The sequence below is a fragment of the Orcinus orca genome, chromosome 11, assembly GCF_937001465.1.
Source record: "Orcinus orca chromosome 11, mOrcOrc1.1, whole genome shotgun sequence".
Classification (NCBI taxonomy): domain Eukaryota; kingdom Metazoa; phylum Chordata; class Mammalia; order Artiodactyla; family Delphinidae; genus Orcinus; species Orcinus orca.
The window spans coordinates 39817914-39836700 of NC_064569.1; the positions used below are offsets into that span (position 1 = coordinate 39817914).

The 18787-nt window shown below is 37.0% G+C and overlaps 1 protein-coding gene across 2 annotated transcripts in view; it reads left to right on the forward strand.

The window, feature by feature from the left end:
- SPATS2 (spermatogenesis associated serine rich 2) overlaps nucleotides 1-18787 on the forward strand; it is a 136024-nt gene that overhangs the window by 96977 nt on the left and 20260 nt on the right. For both annotated transcript variants that reach the window (XM_033436374.2, XM_004274362.4), the window contains exons 4-8: nucleotides 388-496; nucleotides 1625-1674; nucleotides 13729-13990; nucleotides 15207-15386; nucleotides 17843-17978. In XM_033436374.2, coding sequence (XP_033292265.2) covers nucleotides 388-496; nucleotides 1625-1674; nucleotides 13729-13990; nucleotides 15207-15386; nucleotides 17843-17978 — 737 coding nt within the window. The remainder of the gene's footprint in view (nucleotides 1-387; nucleotides 497-1624; nucleotides 1675-13728; nucleotides 13991-15206; nucleotides 15387-17842; nucleotides 17979-18787) is intronic.

Consider the following 18787-nt stretch of genomic DNA (forward strand, 5'->3'; position numbering starts at 1 on the left):
GGCATGCGGTCTCCTTAGTTGTGACATGCGAACTGTTAGTTGCAGCAAGCATGTGGGATCTAGTTCCCTGACCAGGGATCGAACCTGTGCCCCCTGCATTGGGAGCATGGTGTCTTAACCACTGTGCCACCAGTGAAATCCCCTGGCACAAATATGTTTCTAGAAATGTTCTGCTTTTCTAAGTTTTGAAATTAATTTTTATGTACTGTTATCACTCATCTATTAATCATTCCCAGTGAGTTGGTTGTATGTACTCACACTGACACTAAAGAGTGATATATCTTGTTAAAAATGAAATGGTACCCTTTCTGTTATTCTCTGTATGAGATCTCAGTTTCCACCTGACCTACTGATATTAGAATTAAATGAACTTCTCTTCTTTTCCAGATAAATGCAGTACGTGCAATAGTTCCCAATAAGAGTAACAATGAAATTATCCTGGTTTTGCAGCACTTTGATAATTGTGTGGACAAAACAGTACAAGCATTCATGGAAGGTAATCCTAGCTCAATATTTTTATAAGTTTGTATTCAAATAGAAGTTGCTTCAGCATTCTATAACATTCATTCGGCAATCTGGTGTTTCATAGATGATATAGCAGACGCCATGATAACATAACATACCATGCCATTTTTAAAGATATCTCTTAAAGCTCCCTATTTCAGCCCTAGAAGTAATTCGTTCATAAGCTGTATAATACCTGGAATAAGAGACAAGCTGAGAAGACTCCATCATTTTATTCAGAACGTTCTCTAATGGTAGTTAAGAAGAAATTAGGTGGCCAGTGGTATAAGGGACTTGATTGGAGTTGGGTGTAATAAGAATTTAAGAAACAATGACAAAGTAGTGGTCCAGTAGCTCAGCCACAGATGGTAGATTCAGGGACTCAACATTCTTTTTCGGGCTCCAGCACCATTTAGTCTGGCTCTGGCAAGTGATTCAAATATATGGGTTTGAGTATCCTTATCTACCATACAAAAAATGGTAGGCTTAGCCAAGCCTTCTGATTTATAGAGTTGAGGAGTGTTTTACAAAATTCTTTCCACATAACTTGTTTGGGAAAAACTGCCTAAAGCTATCGCATCATGGAACAGTGACAGCGACATCAGAATAGGTCTCCCTGTTTCTCTTTTTCTGAATTTACCAGTATAGAATAAACATGTCCAAATACTGTACGGTTTTTCTTCATCTTCATCTGTTTTCTTTATAATGTTAGTATTTGGGTCTAGGGTAGTATACAGTTCTCTCTGAAACAGTGTAGCTAAGGTGGTGTGTAATCTTCTGGAGGACAGAGGATACTGTACTTGGGCTGAAACCAGTCATCTTTGTATTCGGTCAAAGATATATAAATAAAAGAATCTTTAAAATGGTCAGGCTACATTAGTCTCTTCTTGGAAGAACTTACTGAGGAAATTGAATGGAGAAGGGGAATCTAAATGGGCAGGTATTCTAAAAGGTAAGCATGATATGTTTATCTCATTACATTAGCTTAGAGACTTGAACCTTAACTTTTCCTATTGGGAACTTTGGAGATTTTCCAGCAGTTACAAAATTCGGGGACACTAATTCCTGCTTGAGCATGCATGTGGTAGGAGAAAAAATATGTAACTGGTTTCTCTTACAGGTAGTGCCAGTGAAGTACTCAAAGAATGGACAGTAACAGGCAAGAAAAAGGTAAAAATGAATTATATTTAGAAGTGTGATATCAATATTTGTATTACAAAAAAATGTAAGCTCTGCCAAAATATTTGGAAGATTTACATATGCATCTTCAGCTTACCTGGTTAAGAAAAGTTTTCTTCTATGACACTGAAACACAGCTATGTACATAGAATGCCACACAATCTCCTCCACGTGATTTTGGGCAGGAAGCAGAATGACTCTGCCATGGTGCAATTGCAGAGGGTATTAATATTATTAATATTAGGCAGGGGTGAAACTAGAGAGCATGTCAAGGAAAGCAGAGGTCCTCTAGAGAAAGTGATCTAGTCCAGCGGTTTTCAACATAATTCATATCACAGGTCAGTTAAAATAGTTCAGATTCTTAGGTCAGACCACTTGTGTTGTGATCTCTGATACTAATGAGCTTTGGCTTAAAGCCTAAAGAGGGGCTTTGCTACTATTAGCTATGCAGAGGGGTCTGATGGTCCAATTCAGGGAGGTAGAAGGCACTTGGGCCGTGGAGTCAGTCAAAACTGGATTTATATCCTTTTTCACTACTTACTGGCTTTATTTCCTGGGAATATTGTTTAACCTTAGTGTGCCTTATTTTGCTTATCTCTAAAATAGGAAAATAATATGAACAAATGCAAGTACTTAATACAGTGTCTAACATATTAGTTCTCCTTATCCACTTAAAACCAAAGTGCTTTCCCCAAAGGATACTAGCTGGCCTCAGAATGCTTCCTATAGCTCTCTACTCTAAATCTGGTTCCTTTAGGAAGTGCTTGAAGTGTGAATTTCAATCAAGTATCTCTATGAAATCTCTTTAGGGTCTATGTTAGGTTAGTGCTGGAGTACTGGAATACTTTCTTGATGACTCCACATCACTTCATTAGGAGTTCTGTTAAGTATTGATTAAACCAGGCCTGACCCCAATGACCCTTGAGAAGTTTTTCTAAGAAGAACTTAATACTACTACAGATTCCCCTGAAGCTCTCCATACCTGTAGCTTTGAGTATTTGCTTAACTTCTTCCCATTGCTTTCACCTAACATGAGTGTGTGTTCTGGAGAACAGCAGCTTATAACTTTATTGGCCCAGGATAATAGGTTATTAGTGATGTGAGGTATGCATGAAGCTGGAAAAGTATGTGTTGGAGACATAAATTTCTTAAAATTTGGAGAAAGAAAAATGGCTTCAGTTTGGCAGTCCCAAACGCCCAAATCTAGTTCAGTTAACTGCTGGGATTAGTTCAATAGGATGTGACCATGAACAGTTACTGGGACAGGTATTATATATATAGGACAGTGATATGAAAACTCAGCCAGTTCACATGGGAGAAAGTATTTAAGAGAAAGAGAGATGAGAGCTGTGGAGAGGAAAAAATTATATCTAGCGTTACATTAGTATTCCTGTTAGGGCCATGAAAGGGGTTTAGGGTAAAATTAATTCAGTCATGTCAGTCTAGCCTTAGAAATAGAATTAAGTATTTCTAGTAGAGCTGTGGTTTGACAAAATAAAAGGTAAAGGATTTTTGTTTTAATTTTAGTATTTGCATAGGTAATATATTCATGTGGCTCAAAATTCAAAGCTATAAAAGTGAATATACTGAAACATCTTTATCCCTGGGGATAGTTCCCAGCCATTTGGTTCCACACACCAGAGGCAAACTGTATTATCAATTTCTTATGTATCTTATGGGATATTTTATACGTATATATAAGCAAATATGAGTATATATTCTCCTCTTTGCTTGCTCCTTTTTCATGTAATATATCTTGGAGCTTATTCCATGTCAATATATAAAGAGCTTTCGTGGTTTTTTTATGAATGTATACTCATCCTACTGTTTAGATGTACCATAACTTACTTAACCGTTCCTTTATTGATCAACATTCGGGTTGTTTGCAACCCTTTGCTATTATTAACAATACTTCAGTGAATAACCTTGTACATATATCATTTTGCATGTGTTAGTATCACCTAGGATAAACTCCTAGAAGTGGAATTGCTGGGTCAAAGTGTATATGTATTTGTAATTTTGATAAGTATTACCAGATTGCTATAGAGAGAGTACCACTTTGCACTCCCACAAGTGATATATGAAAATGCCTGTTTCTTTATTCCCTCAACCCTACAGTGTTATGAAACATTTTGAACTTTGCTAATCCAGTAGCTGAAAAATGATATTATAGTGCAGTTTTTTTCCAAATGTTTTTTTACTGTGGTAAAATACACATAAAATTTACCATCTTAACCATTCCAGATCTCTCTCTCTCCTTTTCTTTTTTGTTTTTGTTTTTGGCTTTTATTCTAAGTTAATATCTGGACTAATATGCCAACGAAGGGTTTATATTTTACTTCTTTTTTTAAAAAAATTGAGGTAACATACCGGATTGACATATACACACTACTATATATAAAATAGATAACTAGTAAGAACCTACTGTATAGCACAGGGAACTCTACTCAATACTCTGTAATGACCTATATGGCAATAGAATCTAAAAATGAGTGGACATATGTATATGTATAACTGATTAACTTTGCTGTACAGCAGAAACGAACACAACTTTGTAAATCAACTATACTCCAATAAAAATTAATTTAAGAAAACTTGAGGGGGCTTCCCTGGTGGCGCAGTGGTTGAGAGTCCGAACACAACTTTGTAAATCAACTATACTCCAATAAAAATTAATTTAAGAAAACTTGAGGGGGCTTCCCTGGTGGCGCAGTGGTTGAGAGTCCGCCTGCCGATGCAGGGGACACGGGTTCGTGCCCCGGTCCGGGAAGACCCCACATGCCACGGAGAGGCTGGACCCGTGAGCCATGGCTGCTCAGCCTGCGCATCCGGAGCCTGTGCTCCGCAACGGGAGAGGCCGCAACAGTGAGAGGCCCGCGTACCGCAAAAAAAAAAAAAAAAAAAAAAAAAAAGCGAGGTATAATTGACACATAACATTATATTAGTTTGAGGCGTACAGTATAATGATTCACTATTTATATGTATTGTGAAATGATCACCACAATAAGTCTAGTTAACATTCAGCACCATAATGGTATCAAAAAAATTTTTTTTGTCATGATGAGAACTCTTAAGATCTACTCTTAGCATCTTTCAAATATTCATCTCCAGAACTTTCATTTTATAAAACTGAAACTCTATACTTATTAAAAAGTAAGTCTCATTCCCACCTCCCTTCTGCCCCTAGCAACCACCACTCTACTTTCTGTCTCTATAATTTTGACTACTTTAGATAACTCATATAAGTGAAATCATACAGTAATTGTCTTTTTGTGCCTAGCTTATTCAGTTAGCATAATGTTCTCAAGTTTCATCCATGTTGTAGCATATTAGAGAATTTCCTTCCTTTTAAAGGCTGAATAATATTCCATTGTATGTATGTATCATATTTTGTTTATCCATTCAACCATCAATGGACACTTGGGTTGCTTCCATGTTTTAGCTGTTGTGAATAAATGGATGTACAAATATGTCTTCGAGACCCTGTTTTCAGGTCTTTTGGGTATATAGCCCAAAACAGAATTGTTGGATCATATGATAATTCTAATTTTTTGAGGAACCACAGCAGCTGTACCATTTTATATACCTACCAGCAACGCACAAGAGTCCCAGTTTATCAACAGCCTAACACTTGTTTTCTGTTTTTTCTGATAATAGCCATTCTAATGAGTATGAGGAGATATCTCATTGTAGTTTTGATTTTCATTTCCTTATGATGAGTGACATTGAGCATTTTCATGAGTTTGACCATTTGTATATCTTCTTTGGAGAAATGTCTATTCAAGTCCTTTGCCTGTTTTTTAATCAGGTGGTTTTTGTTGTTGTGGTTGTTGAGTTTTAAGAGTTCTCTATATATTCTGGATATTAATCCCTTAGATATATGATTTGCAAATATTTTCTCACATTCTGTATGTTGCCTTTTTTCTCATGAAGTCCAATTTGTCTGTTTTTTTCTTTTGTTAACTGTGCCTTTGATGTCATATCCAAGAAATCATTGCCAAATCCAGTATTGTGAAGCTTTTGTCCTACATCATTTTCTTCTAACAGTTTTATTGTTTTAGGTCTTACATTTAAATGTTTGATCCATTTTGAGTTAATTTTTGTGTAATGTTTTAGGTAAAGGTTCAACTTTGTTCTTTTACACGTGGACATTCCAGTTTTCCCAGCATTATTTGTTGAAAAGACTGTCATTTTCCCATTGAGTGGTTTTGGCACCCTTGTCAAAAATCATTTGGGCATATATGTGAGAGTTTATTTCTGGGCTGTCTATTCTATTCCGTTGGTCTATATGTTTGTCTTTTTTTTTTTTTTCTTTTTTTAAGTTTTTTGGCCACGCTGTGCGGCATGTGGCATCTTAGTTCTCTGACCAGGGATCGAACTCGCTCCCCCTGCAGTGAAAGGGCAGAGTCTTAACCACTGGACCTCAAGGGAAGTCCCTATATGTCTGTCTTTATGCCAGTACTACACTGTTTTGATTATTGTAGCTTTGTAGTAAGTTTTGAAATCAAGTTGTGTAAGTCTTCCTGTTTTGTTCCTCTTTTTCTTTTCTTAAAAAATTTTTATTGAAATGTAGTTGATTTACAGTGTTGTGTTAATTTCAGGCATATAGCAAAGTGATTCAGTTATACACACACACACATATACTTTTTTAGATTCTTTTCAATTGTAGGTTATTACAAGATATTGAGTGTAGTTTCCTGTCCTTGTTGGTTATCTATTTTATATATAGTCGTGTATATATTTTAAGCCCAAACTTCTGATTTATCCCTCCCTGCTCCCCACACCTTTCCCCTTTGGTGACCGTAAGTTTGTTTTCTATGTCTGTGAGTCTGTTTCTGTTTCGTAAATAGGTTCATTTGTATCATTATTTTAGATTCCACATATAAGAAATATCATATGATATTTGTCCTTCTCTGTCTGACTTCACTTAGTATGATAATCTCTAGGTCTTCTTTTTCAAGATTGTTTTGGTCCCTTGAGATTCCATATGAGTTTTAAGATGGGTTTTTCTATTTCTACAAAAAATATCATTGGGATTTTGATATGGATTGCACTGAATCTGTAGATCACTTTGGGTAGTATTGACATTTTAATATTAAGTCTTCCAGTTCATGAACATGTAATGTGTTTCCATTTATTTATGTCTTCTTTAATTTCTGTCCACAGTGTTTTATAGTTTTCATTGTACAAGTCTTTCACTTCCTTGGGTTAACTTAATTCCTAAGTATTTTATTCATTTTGATGCTATTGTAAATTGATTTATTTTGTAATTTACTTTTTAGATTGTTAGTTCATGTATCAAAGTACAACTGATTTTTTTTTTTGATTCTTTGGTCTCGCCCCCACTTCTTATTTTTATTTTTTATATTTTTTTATTTTTAAATATTTATTTATTTATTCATTTATTTATTAGGCTGCATTGGGTCTTAGTTGTGGCATGCAGGATCTTCGTTGCAGCACATGGGATCTTTCACCGCGGAGCGCAGGCTCTTCATTGTGGTGTGCGGGCTTCTCTCTAGTTGTGGTGCGTGGGCTCCAGAGCGCGTGGGCTCAGTAGTTGCAGTGTGCAGGCTTAGTTGCCTCACGGCATGTAGGATCTTAGTTTCTTGACCAGGGGTTGAACCCACGTCCCCTGCATTGGAAGGCAGATTCTTAACCACTGGACCACGAGGGAAGTCCCCAGAAGTACAACTGATTTTTGTGTGTTGACATTGTATCCTGCTGCTTTGCTGAATTTATCTATTTGTTCTAACTGTGTATGTGTGTTTGTGTGTGTGTGTGTAATCTTTAGCGTTTTCTGCGTATAAGAGCATATCATCTGCAAACATATTTTACTTTTTCCTTTCCCTCTTAGATGTCTTTTATTTCTTTTTCTTTCCTAATTGCCCTGGCTATAACTTTCAGTACTGTGTGGAATACAAGTGGCAAAAGTGGGCATTCTTACCTTGTTCCTGATCTTTGAGGAAAAGCTCTAGTCTTTGACCATTGTTCACTGTGGGTCTTCATATATGGCTTTTATTATGTTGAAGTAGTTTTCTTCTAATCCCCATTTTTTAGTGTTTTTATCATGAGAAGGTATTGAATTTTGTCACATATTTTTTCTGTATCAATTAAGATGATCATGTGGGGTTTTTTTCCCTTTATTCTGTTAATATGGTGTTTTACATTGATCGATTTCCTTAAGTTGAACCATTCTTGTGTTCAAGGAATAAATCCTACTTGGTCATGGTGTATAATCCTTTTAGTATGCTGCTGAATTTGGTTTGGTACTGTTTTGTTGAGAATTTTTGCATCAATGTTCATAAGGGATATTGCTTTTTTTTTTTTTTTTTTTTTTTTTGCGGTACGCAGGCCTCTCACTGTTGTGGCCTCTCCCGTTGCGGAGCACAGGCTCCAGACGTGCAGGCTCAGCGGCCATGGCTCACGGGCCTAGCTGCTCCGTGGCATGTGGGATCTTCCCGGACTGGGGCACGAACCCGTGTCCCCTACATCGGCAGGCGGACTCTCAACCACCGCGCCACCAGGGAAGCCCAGGCATATTGCTTTGTAGTGTCTTTGTCTGGCTAAGTCTCAGGGTAATGCTGGCCTCATAGAAAGAGTTAGATAATGTTCCCTTCTCTTCAGCCATTTTTTGTTTTGTTTTGTTTTTGTTTTTTAAAGTTTGACAAGCATAAGTGTTTGGTAGAATTCACTAGTGAAGCCGTTGGGTCCAGCACTTTTCTTTGTCAGGAAATTTTTGATTACTGATTCAATCTCCTTACTAGTTAGATTTTCTATTTCTTCATGATTTAGTATTGGTAGGTTTTGTGTTTCTAGGAATTTAAACATTTCATCTAGGTTACACAATTTGTTGGTATACAATTGTTCATAGTATTTTCTTGTAATCCTTTTTATTTCTATAGAATTGGTAGTAATGTACCCACTTCCATTTCTTATTTTAATAATTTGAATCTTCCTCTTTTTTTCTTAGTCCATCTAGCTAAATGTTTGTCAATTTTGTTGATCTTTTCAAAGAACCAGCTTTTGCTTTTATTGATTTTCTCTACTTTTCTGTTCTCTATTTCATTTATCTCTGCTCTAATCTTTATTATTTTCTTCCTTCTGCTAGCTTTGGGTTTACCTTGTTCTTTTTATTTATTTTTTTCCTTGTTCCTTAAGTTGTAAAGCTAGGTTGTTAATTTGAGATCTTAGTTTTTTGTTGTTGTTTATTTTTTATTTTATTATTATTATTTTTTTGAGATCTTAGTTTTTAATGTAAGCATTTGTAAATTTCTTCCTTAGCACCGCTTGTAAGTTTTGGTATATTGTATTTTCATTTTCACTTATCTCTAAGTATTTTCTAATTGCCCTTGTTATTTCTTCTTTGATCCAGTCATTGTTTTAAAATGTGTTGTTTAATTTTCACTGTATCATAGATTTTCAAGCTTTCCTTCTGTTATTGATTTCTAAATTTATCTCATTGTGGTCAGAGAAGACACTTTGTATGATACCTATCTTTTAAAATCTGTTGAGACTTCATTTGTGCCCCAGCATATCATCTATCCTGGAAGATGTCACATGTGCACTTGCGAAGAATATGTATTCTATTGTTGTTAGGTAGAGTGTTCTGTATATGTCTGTTAGATCTATTGGGTCTGTTGCATTCTTTAAATCCTTTATTTCTTTACTTATCTTCTGTCTAGTTATTCTGTCCATTACTGTGAGTAGGGTATTGAAGTCTCCAAGTATTATTGTAGAACTATTTCTTCCTTCAATTCTGTCAGTTCTTGCTCCATATATATAATTTTTTTAAGATTTATTATTTATTTATTTATTTGCTTACTTATTTTTGGCTGCATCAGGTCTTAGTTGCGGCATGTGAGATCTTTGTTGAGGCATGCAGGGTCTTTCATTATGGCGCACAGGCTTCTCTCTAGTTGTGGCGTGTGGGTTTTCTCTTCTCTAGTTGTGGCATGCAGGCTGGGTGGGTGGGCTCTGTAGTTGTGGCATGCGGGTTCCAGAGCACATGGGTTCTGTAGTTTGCAGCACGCAGGCTCTCTAGTTGAGGCGCACAGGCTCAGTATTTGTGGCTTATGGGCTTAGTGGCCCCCTGGCATGTGGGATCTTAGTTCTCTGACCAGGGATTGAACCCGCGTCCCCTGCATTGCAAGGCAGATTCTTTACCACTAGACCACCAGGGAAGTCCTTGCTCCATATATTTTGATGGTCTTGGTCTGTCAGGTGCATAAATGTTTCTAATTATTAAATCTTCTTTCTGTATTGAACTTTTTATTAATGTGTAATGTCCTTCTTTGTCTCTTGTAAGCTTTTTTTATTTAAAGTCTGTTTTTGTCTGATGTTAGTCCAGCCATCCCTGCTCTCTTTTGGTTGCTATTTGCATGGAATACATTTTTCCATTCTTTCACTTTCAATCTATTTGTGATTTTGAATATAAAGTGAGTCTCTTGTAGGCAGCCTATAGTTAGATAGTGTGTTTTTATCCATTCTGCCATTCTCAGTCTTTCAATTATAGAGTTTAATCCATTTGCATTTAAAGTAATGACTGATAAGGAGGGACTTCTTTCATTGTGCTGTTTGTTTTCAATGATTTTAGATTTTTTGTCCCTCATTTTCTACATTACTGTATTTTTGTGTGTTTAATCAGTTTTTTGTAGTGAAATGGTTAAATTCCTGTCTCGTTTCCTTTTGTGTATAAGCTGTAGCTATTTTCTTTATGGTTACCATGGGGACTCCATTTAACATCCTAAAGTTATAACACTCTAATTGAATTTATACCAACTTAACTTCAATAACATACAAAATTTTTGCTCCTTTACAGCTCCATCCCCACCCTTTTTGGTTGTTGATGTCACAAAATTACATCTTTATACATTGTGTGCCCAAAAATATAAACTAATAATTCTTTTAAATGCATTAGTCTCTTAAATTATGTAGAGAACAAGATCTGGAGTTACAAACCAAAGTTGCAGTAATATTAGGTTTTAAACTGATAGTTGGTTGTTTTTATTTATGTATTAGTCTTTTAAAATCATGTAGAAAACAAAAAGTACAGTTACAAACCATTGTTACAATAATACTAGCTTTTGTAATTGCTCATGTATTTTACCTTTATCAAGTTCTTTATTTCTCCATATGCCTTCAAATTACCATCTAGTGTTCTTTCATTTCATGTTACAGGACTCCCTTGAGCATTTCCAGCAGGGCAGGTCTGGTGGTTATGAACTCCCTCAGCTTTTGTTTATCTGTGAATGTCTTAATTTACCCCTCAGTTTTGAAAGACAGTTTTGCCACATATAGGATTCTGGGTTGACAGGTGTTTGTTTTTTTTTTTTTTTAGCGCTTTGATTATATCTGCCTTCTTGCCTCCAAAGTTTCTGATGAGAAATCTGCTCATAATCTCACTGATGATCTCTTGTGTGTGACAAGTAGCTTCTCTATTGCTTTCAAGATTCTCTATCTTTTTTTTTTTTTTTTTTTTTTTGCGGTACGTGGGCCCCCCACCGCTGCGGCCTTTCCCGTCGCGGAGCACAGGCTCCGGACACGCAGGCCCAGCGGCCACGACCCACGGGCCCAGCCGCTCCGTGGCATGCGGGATCCTCCCAGACCGGGGCACGAACCCGCGTCCCCTGCATCGGCAGGCGGACTCCCAACCACTGCGCCACCAGGGAAGCCCAAGATTCTCTATCTTTTGAAAGTTTGATTACAATGTGTCTCACTGTCTCTTGGAGTTCATTAAGCTTCTTGGATGTTTACAGTCATGTCTTTCACCAGATATGGGAAGTTTTCAGCCATTATTTCTTCAAACATTCTTCCCTTTCCCTCCTCCCCTTCTCCAGTTTACACGATGCTATGTTGGTTTGCTTGATAGAGCCCCACAGGTCCCTTAGGCTCTGTTCACTTTTCTTCAGTCTTTTCTTTCTCATCCTCAGACTCAATAATTTCAATTGTGCTATCTTCAAATTCCCTGATTCTTTCTTCTGCCTTTGAATAATCCCTTTAGTGATTTTTTAAAATTTTAAGTTATCATACTCTTCAGCTCCAGAATTTCTCTTTTGATTTCTTTTTAGGTTTTCTAATATTTCCATTTTGTTCATGCTTTGTTTTCTTGACTTTTCCCACATCTTCCTTTATTTCTCTGAGCATCTTTAAGACTGTTGTTTTAAAGTCTTTAAATTAAAAACAAAAACAAAACAAAAAATGCACTAGGCATTTGAGGAAAAAAAAATTCTCATTACAGAAACTGCTAGCTTAGGAACATATTACGAATCCAAGTTTACATAATTAAAGTGAATCTTTGGATGAAAAACTAAATAAATTCTTTAATATATCTCCCAACAGGTCGTTTTTAGGGAAAGTTTCTGTTGATTTATTTTTAAATTTTATTTATTTATTTTTTTTGCGGTACAGGGGCCTCTCACTGTTGTGGCCTCTCCCGTTGCAGAGCACAGGCTCCAGATGCGCAGGCTCAGCGGCCATGGCTCACGGGCCCAGCCGCTCCGCGGCATGTGGGATCTTCCCAGACTGGGGCACGAACCCGTGTCCCCTGCATTGGCAGGCGGACTCTCAACCACTGTGCCACCAGGGAAGCCCTGTTGATTTATTTTTTTCCTTTGTATTGGCCACACTTGCTTGTTTCTTTGTGTGCCTTGTGATTTTTTTGTTGAAAACTAGACATTTGAATCTAATAATTTGATCACTCTGGAAATCAGATTCTCCCCCTTTCTCCAGATTTGCTGGTTTTTGTTATTATTATATTTTTAAATTGTTGTAAGCTGTCTCTGAACCAAGGGTCAGCCTAAGGTGTAAACTTAAGGTCTTCTCAGGTCTTTTCTAAGCCTTTCCCTGGGCATGCATTGGTTACTTTGAAATTTTTTCTGTATATGAAGTTGTTTTTGAACGTCCTAGTCTTTGATGTCCGGCTCCCAAAAGGGAATAAAGAAAAATGAAGTGGGGAGGAAGGGGACCACCCCTTTAATTCCCCTGAAGGTCACTTCAGCCAGAGGGGTAGGGGCTTGCAACAGTGGGAGGAGGTACAACAACAGTGGTTGCCTACCTCTTTGTCTCTACCTTTGTAATCAAAAGCAGCAGTCAGTGATCACAACACAGATCCCAGATATTTGAAGGACAGGTTCCTTTTTGACTACCCTCGCTTCAGCAAGCTACGTGCCAGCTGTTCCAAGAACAGGTGCACAGCTGCCTGTTCCCTAGCTGGGGGTGGGAGGGTGAGAATCTGCTACTGAGCTCAGAACTGAAATTGCCTGACATTAACCACAATTTACCATCCAAGTCTTCTCCTGGAAATTATAAGCCTTCAATAGACTCCAGAGTTCCAAAATAGTTAGACAGATTCTGCCAGTGTAATTGTTGTCTAGGTGGGGAGACAGATTTCTGATGCAGCATCCTCTGCAGTGCAGATTTAATTTGTCTTTATTAGACTGAAGTTTCACTTCATTCCACATGTTTATATCCTACACCACTTTTTCTGTCGGGTTATTGTTTTGTTTGTTTTTTGTTAGAGCTCTCTCTTTATATTTAGCTCTTTGTATGTATTACACATTTTTTCCCACTTTTTTTTTTTTTTTTTTGCGGTACGCGAGCCTCTCACTGCTGTGGCCTCTCCTGTTGCGGAGCACAGGCTCCGGACGCGCAGGCCCAGCGACCATGGCTCACGGGCCCAGCCGCTCCGCGGCATGTGGGATCCTCCCGGACCGGAGCACGAACCCGTGTCCCCTGCATTGGCAGGCGGACTCCCAACCACTACGCCACCGGGGAAGCCCCCACATTTTTTAATTTATCTTTTGATCTTTCTTATGGTGGGTTTTGCCATGCTTTAATATTTTATTTTTATGTGTCTGAGTTTATCCAAAGTATCTTACATAGTTATGTTAGTCAGTACTTGAACATATACAAAAATGTGTTCAGTTTCTGGAAGAGCAAATGAGAAGTTGGTAACATTGGTTGCCTTTGGGTAGCTGGAGTTACCTCTCTGGATTGTGGGGGGTGTTCTTTTTCTTTTCTTTTTTTCAAATCTTTAATAACCATTAGAACAAAAAGAAGAAAAGCAAACCAAAACCTGCAGCAGAACCAAGTAACAGTATCCCAGATTCCAATAAACTGGTTTCCATTCAAGAGGAACAGTCTGCGCCTTCCTCAGAGAAAGGTGGTATTAATGGTTACCATGTCAACGGTGCCATCAATGATACTGAATCTGTGGACTCACTCAGTGAAGGTATGGAGGCACTTTCAATAGATGCCAGAGAATTGGAGGATCCTGAGTCTGCCACACAAGATATGCTGGATAGAACAGGTGAGTACATTAACAACAGGTCTTTGAAAAGTTCCATTCTATTGAAAAATACAGGGGCTTCCTGGTTGAGAAACCAATCAATAAATTAAATCTAGTTAGTCTTTTACTTTTTAGTTTTGTTACCTCTCATGTGAAAGAGTCACATTTTGTAATTATCAAAGGCCTAGAAAAATATAATTCTTGTTCCATTGTCTCATATTTTAATTTTAGTCTAAATCAGCCTTATGGAAATCTTCTAATTTAATAGTCCCGTAGTACTTAGAGATTACAGAACATGACCTTAAGGTGTTTTTTTAATTTCACACTTATTAAGGAAAATGATGATGATGAGTTGATGTTGATATTATTATTCTAAAACCCAACGCAATGAGGAATATATAAGCATAACTGTAATCCCATGGCTTTCATTAGAAGTAGACTGTTGGTTTTTTTAGTCCCACATTTGTTTTTTAGTAAAGAATTAAGGTTAGTTTTATTTGTAAATTCAGGTATCTTGTACATTTTGTTTCATTAACCGTTTTGATGAGTGCTGGGAAGATATTGGGAATATATTTTTTAAGATAGGCTTTTTAATTACTTGTTTGTTAATCCAGTTCTACTTGCTCTGTTGCTGCTGGCTTTATAAATGTAATGCCAATTTTAAAATTATGCTGTACTTTTCAGATGTTCTTTTATTGATTAGTTCACATGCACACACACACAAAGACTTAGAGAAAAACATAGCACCTCAAACAAACCAAAGATAGTCAATGGCTTTCATTTTCTTCTGAACTAGCTTTCCTCTCATTTCCTAATGCTTTGCCCTTTCTATTCCCTAAAGCTTTTAAAACCCTTCTTTCCCTGGGACAGTGTAAAAATCTTTTCCTCGACATAACTTACAGAAGCTTGTCAGAAGGTGGTGATATTGACTCTCTTCACTTTCTTGTGCCCAGAACTACAAGGAAGTTACCAAGGTACAGGGAATGAGCTAGCCTGTCTGGAGATGGGTTCACAAAGCACCCTCCTCTTCAGTTAGGGTGCCTTTTAGGGCTAAGCCAGATAACACTCATAGCCTCACTGACTCTGCTCTTTGTTCTATTTTGTCAGTTGATTCTGTTCACAACCTTTAAAGAGGCATCGTTTTGGCGCATTTTTACCTTTTTTCTTTGTGTATATTTTAGACTGCTTGATTGACCCCTAAATTGTGCTCTAATATACTGGCCGCTTCCTTTGACAGGATCCATGCTGGAGAATGGTGTCTCTGATTTTGAGTCCAGGCCTTTGACTGTGCACTCTGCTCAGAATTCTCAACAGAATAGAAATGCTGCCAAATCTCTCTCAAGACCTGCCATAGGACCTCAGCTTTCAAATCTAGGAATGGAAGGTGTTCCACTCTCTTCCACCAACAAAAAGCTAGGTAAGTCAGAGGCCTTCCTTTGAGAGAAAACAATAAAATCTGTGTTTTTAGCTCAAGAGGGCAAATTATCTTTGTTCTCATAGGTAAGGTTTCAGAATGGGCAGCAGGTAATACTTTTTCTGTTTTCCAGGCAGTGTCTACCCACCCTTTCCCCGTTTTGTGTACACAGTTGGAGTCTGATAGTAGTTTAGATGCTGTACAGTCTTGCTACAATAATGGGGATCGTTTTTGTGAGCGAAAGTCAAGGATGCCAGGATGACTTTTCTGCTAACATTAACCTGTTTGTTTTATTTGCTTTACTGCAACATTTCTGTGCTATTTCCTTCACTTTTATGTCCTGGTTGACTCAACAGTAGAAAGCTCTGCCATCTCTGAAATGACACTTTGAAGAAATATTTTAATTTCTCTTCACAACTTCATGCTCTTACTGATACCTGTAAGACTATAGCTTTAAACAAGGTCATTTTCTCTTAAGCATTTACTTAGCATTGACTGATGGTAGCCATTTGCTTTTCTTTTAAACTATAATAGTTATTTAAATAATCAGCCAATAATTAAACAGATTGAGATAATAGCCCTTCTGCCATACATCTAAGCATGGCTGTCCACTCACCTGAACAAATGAAACAGAGAAATGTAAAAGACACTTGTAACCTGTAGCTCTTTATTGAATTATTTATTCCACATGAGCCAAACTTAATTAGCGAGGCTCTCCTTTTTCATCTTTCTAATATAGTCCTCAACTTGGTGCAGAAAGGCAAGTCTGAGACTGTTTAGTCAAGCAAAACTGAAGGCACAGGGCTTGAAAGCTTTTAGGTAGATGTTAAAGAAATCAAGTTGAGATGAGGAAGGATTTAAATAAAAAATTGAAAATCTGTATCTTGGCACATTATACATTTGTTAGATCAGTTATTCCAACTACCAGTTGTAATAATTTTGACATTGGTGAATATAAAAAGGTTAACAGAACTCTCAGAAACTGGTTAAAATGTGTTGGGTAGGTAAATGTATTTCATCTTTATCTCCAGTGTTGGCTTACCCACATGTAATGCTTCAAACTGTACTACCGAGAAAGAACTTTATCAATTTTGTAATGTCTACGTGGTGAATTGTATTCCACTAAATCCTGTTATTTAGAGAGTTTTGAAAATTTGGTACCTACTGACATAGGTTTTCTTTTAGTTTTTTTCTCTCTGTGTTTCATTTCATTTTGGATAGTTTCTAAAATTGACGTCTTCAAATTTATTAATCTTTTTTTCTTTAATAGTTTTTAATCTGCTGTTAATCCAATCCAGTGTAGTTTTCATCTCAGACATTGTGTGTTTTGGTTTTTTTTTTTCATCTCTAGAGGTTCAGTTGGGGTCTTTTTCAATATCTTCCATGTCTCTCCTTAACGTGCTTATGCTTTTCCTCTGCCTTCTTGAACATATGGTATCTGATTACATTAGCTCTTTTGATGTCCCTACCTACTTGATTCTACATCTGTGTCATTTCTGCACCTGTTTCTATTCATTGATTTTTCTCTTCATTATGGATCAGTCATATTTTTCTGCCTCTAGTAATTTTTTATTGGATGCCAGACATTGTGAATTTCTCTTTGTTGATTGCTAGATATTTTTGTATTTCTTTAAATATTCTTGTGATTTATTCTGGGACTGTTACTTGGAAACAATCTGAAGCTTGCTTTTTTAAGCTTTGTTAGATGGAAATAGAGCAACCTTTAGTCTAGAGCTAATTACTGAGGCAGTACCCTTCTAAGTACTCTACCTGGTACCCCACTCTGGCTGGTATGAACATGAACCATTCCTGGTCTGGGTAAGCTCTGAGGATTATTCCCCCTGCTGCTTTCCAGTGGTTCTTTTACCCGAAACATCGGGTAGTTTCTGCACACCCATGCACTCAGAATCCTCTGTAGGTCTTTGTACAATTTTTTCATTTTTGCATAGCTTTCTCCTCTCCAGTATTCTGCCCTGAGAATTCTAGCCACCTTGGCCTCACTGAATTCTCAACTCTGTCCCCTCAATTCAGGGAGACTTCCAGGCTCAGTTTCGGATTTCTCCTCCTTGCATTGCAGCCTGGAAACTCTCTTATGGCAGTAAGTGGGGGCAGTCACAGTCCTCACTTCTTTTGTGTCTGTTTTCTTCGCAGGGGGGTGGGGGGTAGTGGGTGAGAAGTACTCTGCCTATTGTTCATTGTCTAAAAACCAGTTTCATATATTTTGTGTGTGTCTGAAGTTTTTTAAGGCAGGAGGGTAAATCCAATTCCTATTACTCCATCTTGTCTACAATACTTACTTAAAAAAGAAAAATCTATGAAAACATTAGTTTTTTATTGAGGAGTGTGGCCATTTAGGAAGTATTCTTAGTCCATGTGACATTTGTTACGTTACATGCTTAGGTGTTCAGATCCAGCTTTCAAGTCACCTGTGCTCCTTTTTTTATTGGGGTTTTTTCAAGGTTCTAATATTGAAAAATCTGTGAAAGACCTCCAGCGCTGCACAGTGTCTCTTGCACGATATCGAGTTGTAGTTAAAGAAGAGATGGATGCTTCCATTAAGAAAATGAAACAAGCTTTTGCTGAATTGCAGAGCTGGTAAGTTACGTTGCTTTTGATATCAGTAGCACAAAAATGATCGTTTAAAAAAGATGGTTAGTCATTCACCAAATTCTTTAATTCCAAACTCTTAACTACTCTACATAGTGGAGAAAGACTTAAAAATCCTGTGCTGTGTTTAGCTTTCTGCTTCATTCTACTTGTGGTCACAGTGTGGGAATGAGTGGTAGAGAGAACTCATAATGCTTTAGGAATGGGCCTAAATTAATATTAACATTGTTCGGAAAGGGACAAATAATTAAAGAGTAGGTCATGCATCCTTACATTAGGGTCTGTCTTTTAAACGAGGAATCTGTAACCAATGACATGATGTTTTTGAACAAAGTTATAAAGTAGAAAAGATGTCTTTGTTTTCCTAATGCATCCCACCCTAATGGTCTCTTCTGTGCCCTATTATTAATCATTGATTTATTTTAATTTTGTGCTTTTTAAGCTTGTTTTTAAAAATTCTATCTTAAAATATATGTGTTCTGTATGGGAAATATGGTTTAGTAGTTAAAGAGGTTTGAAAATACTTAAATTTTTTTTTACTACTGGACTTCTTAATGCCTTTTCAGGCACTTTTCAGAATTTACAAGAGGGAGCTATTTATCGAATATATTTGATTATAGATTAGAGAATCTTTGGGAGGAGAAATATGTTCTAATTTTTTTCTAGAACACTGAAGCTGTTTTAACTATTAGTAAAGTGGTAACTAATTTTTAAACCATAACTCCTTTCGGGGGGGTATTTGCATTTTATAAGGGACTTTTTTGAAAATGGAAAAGACCTAAGGACCAAATTAAGTA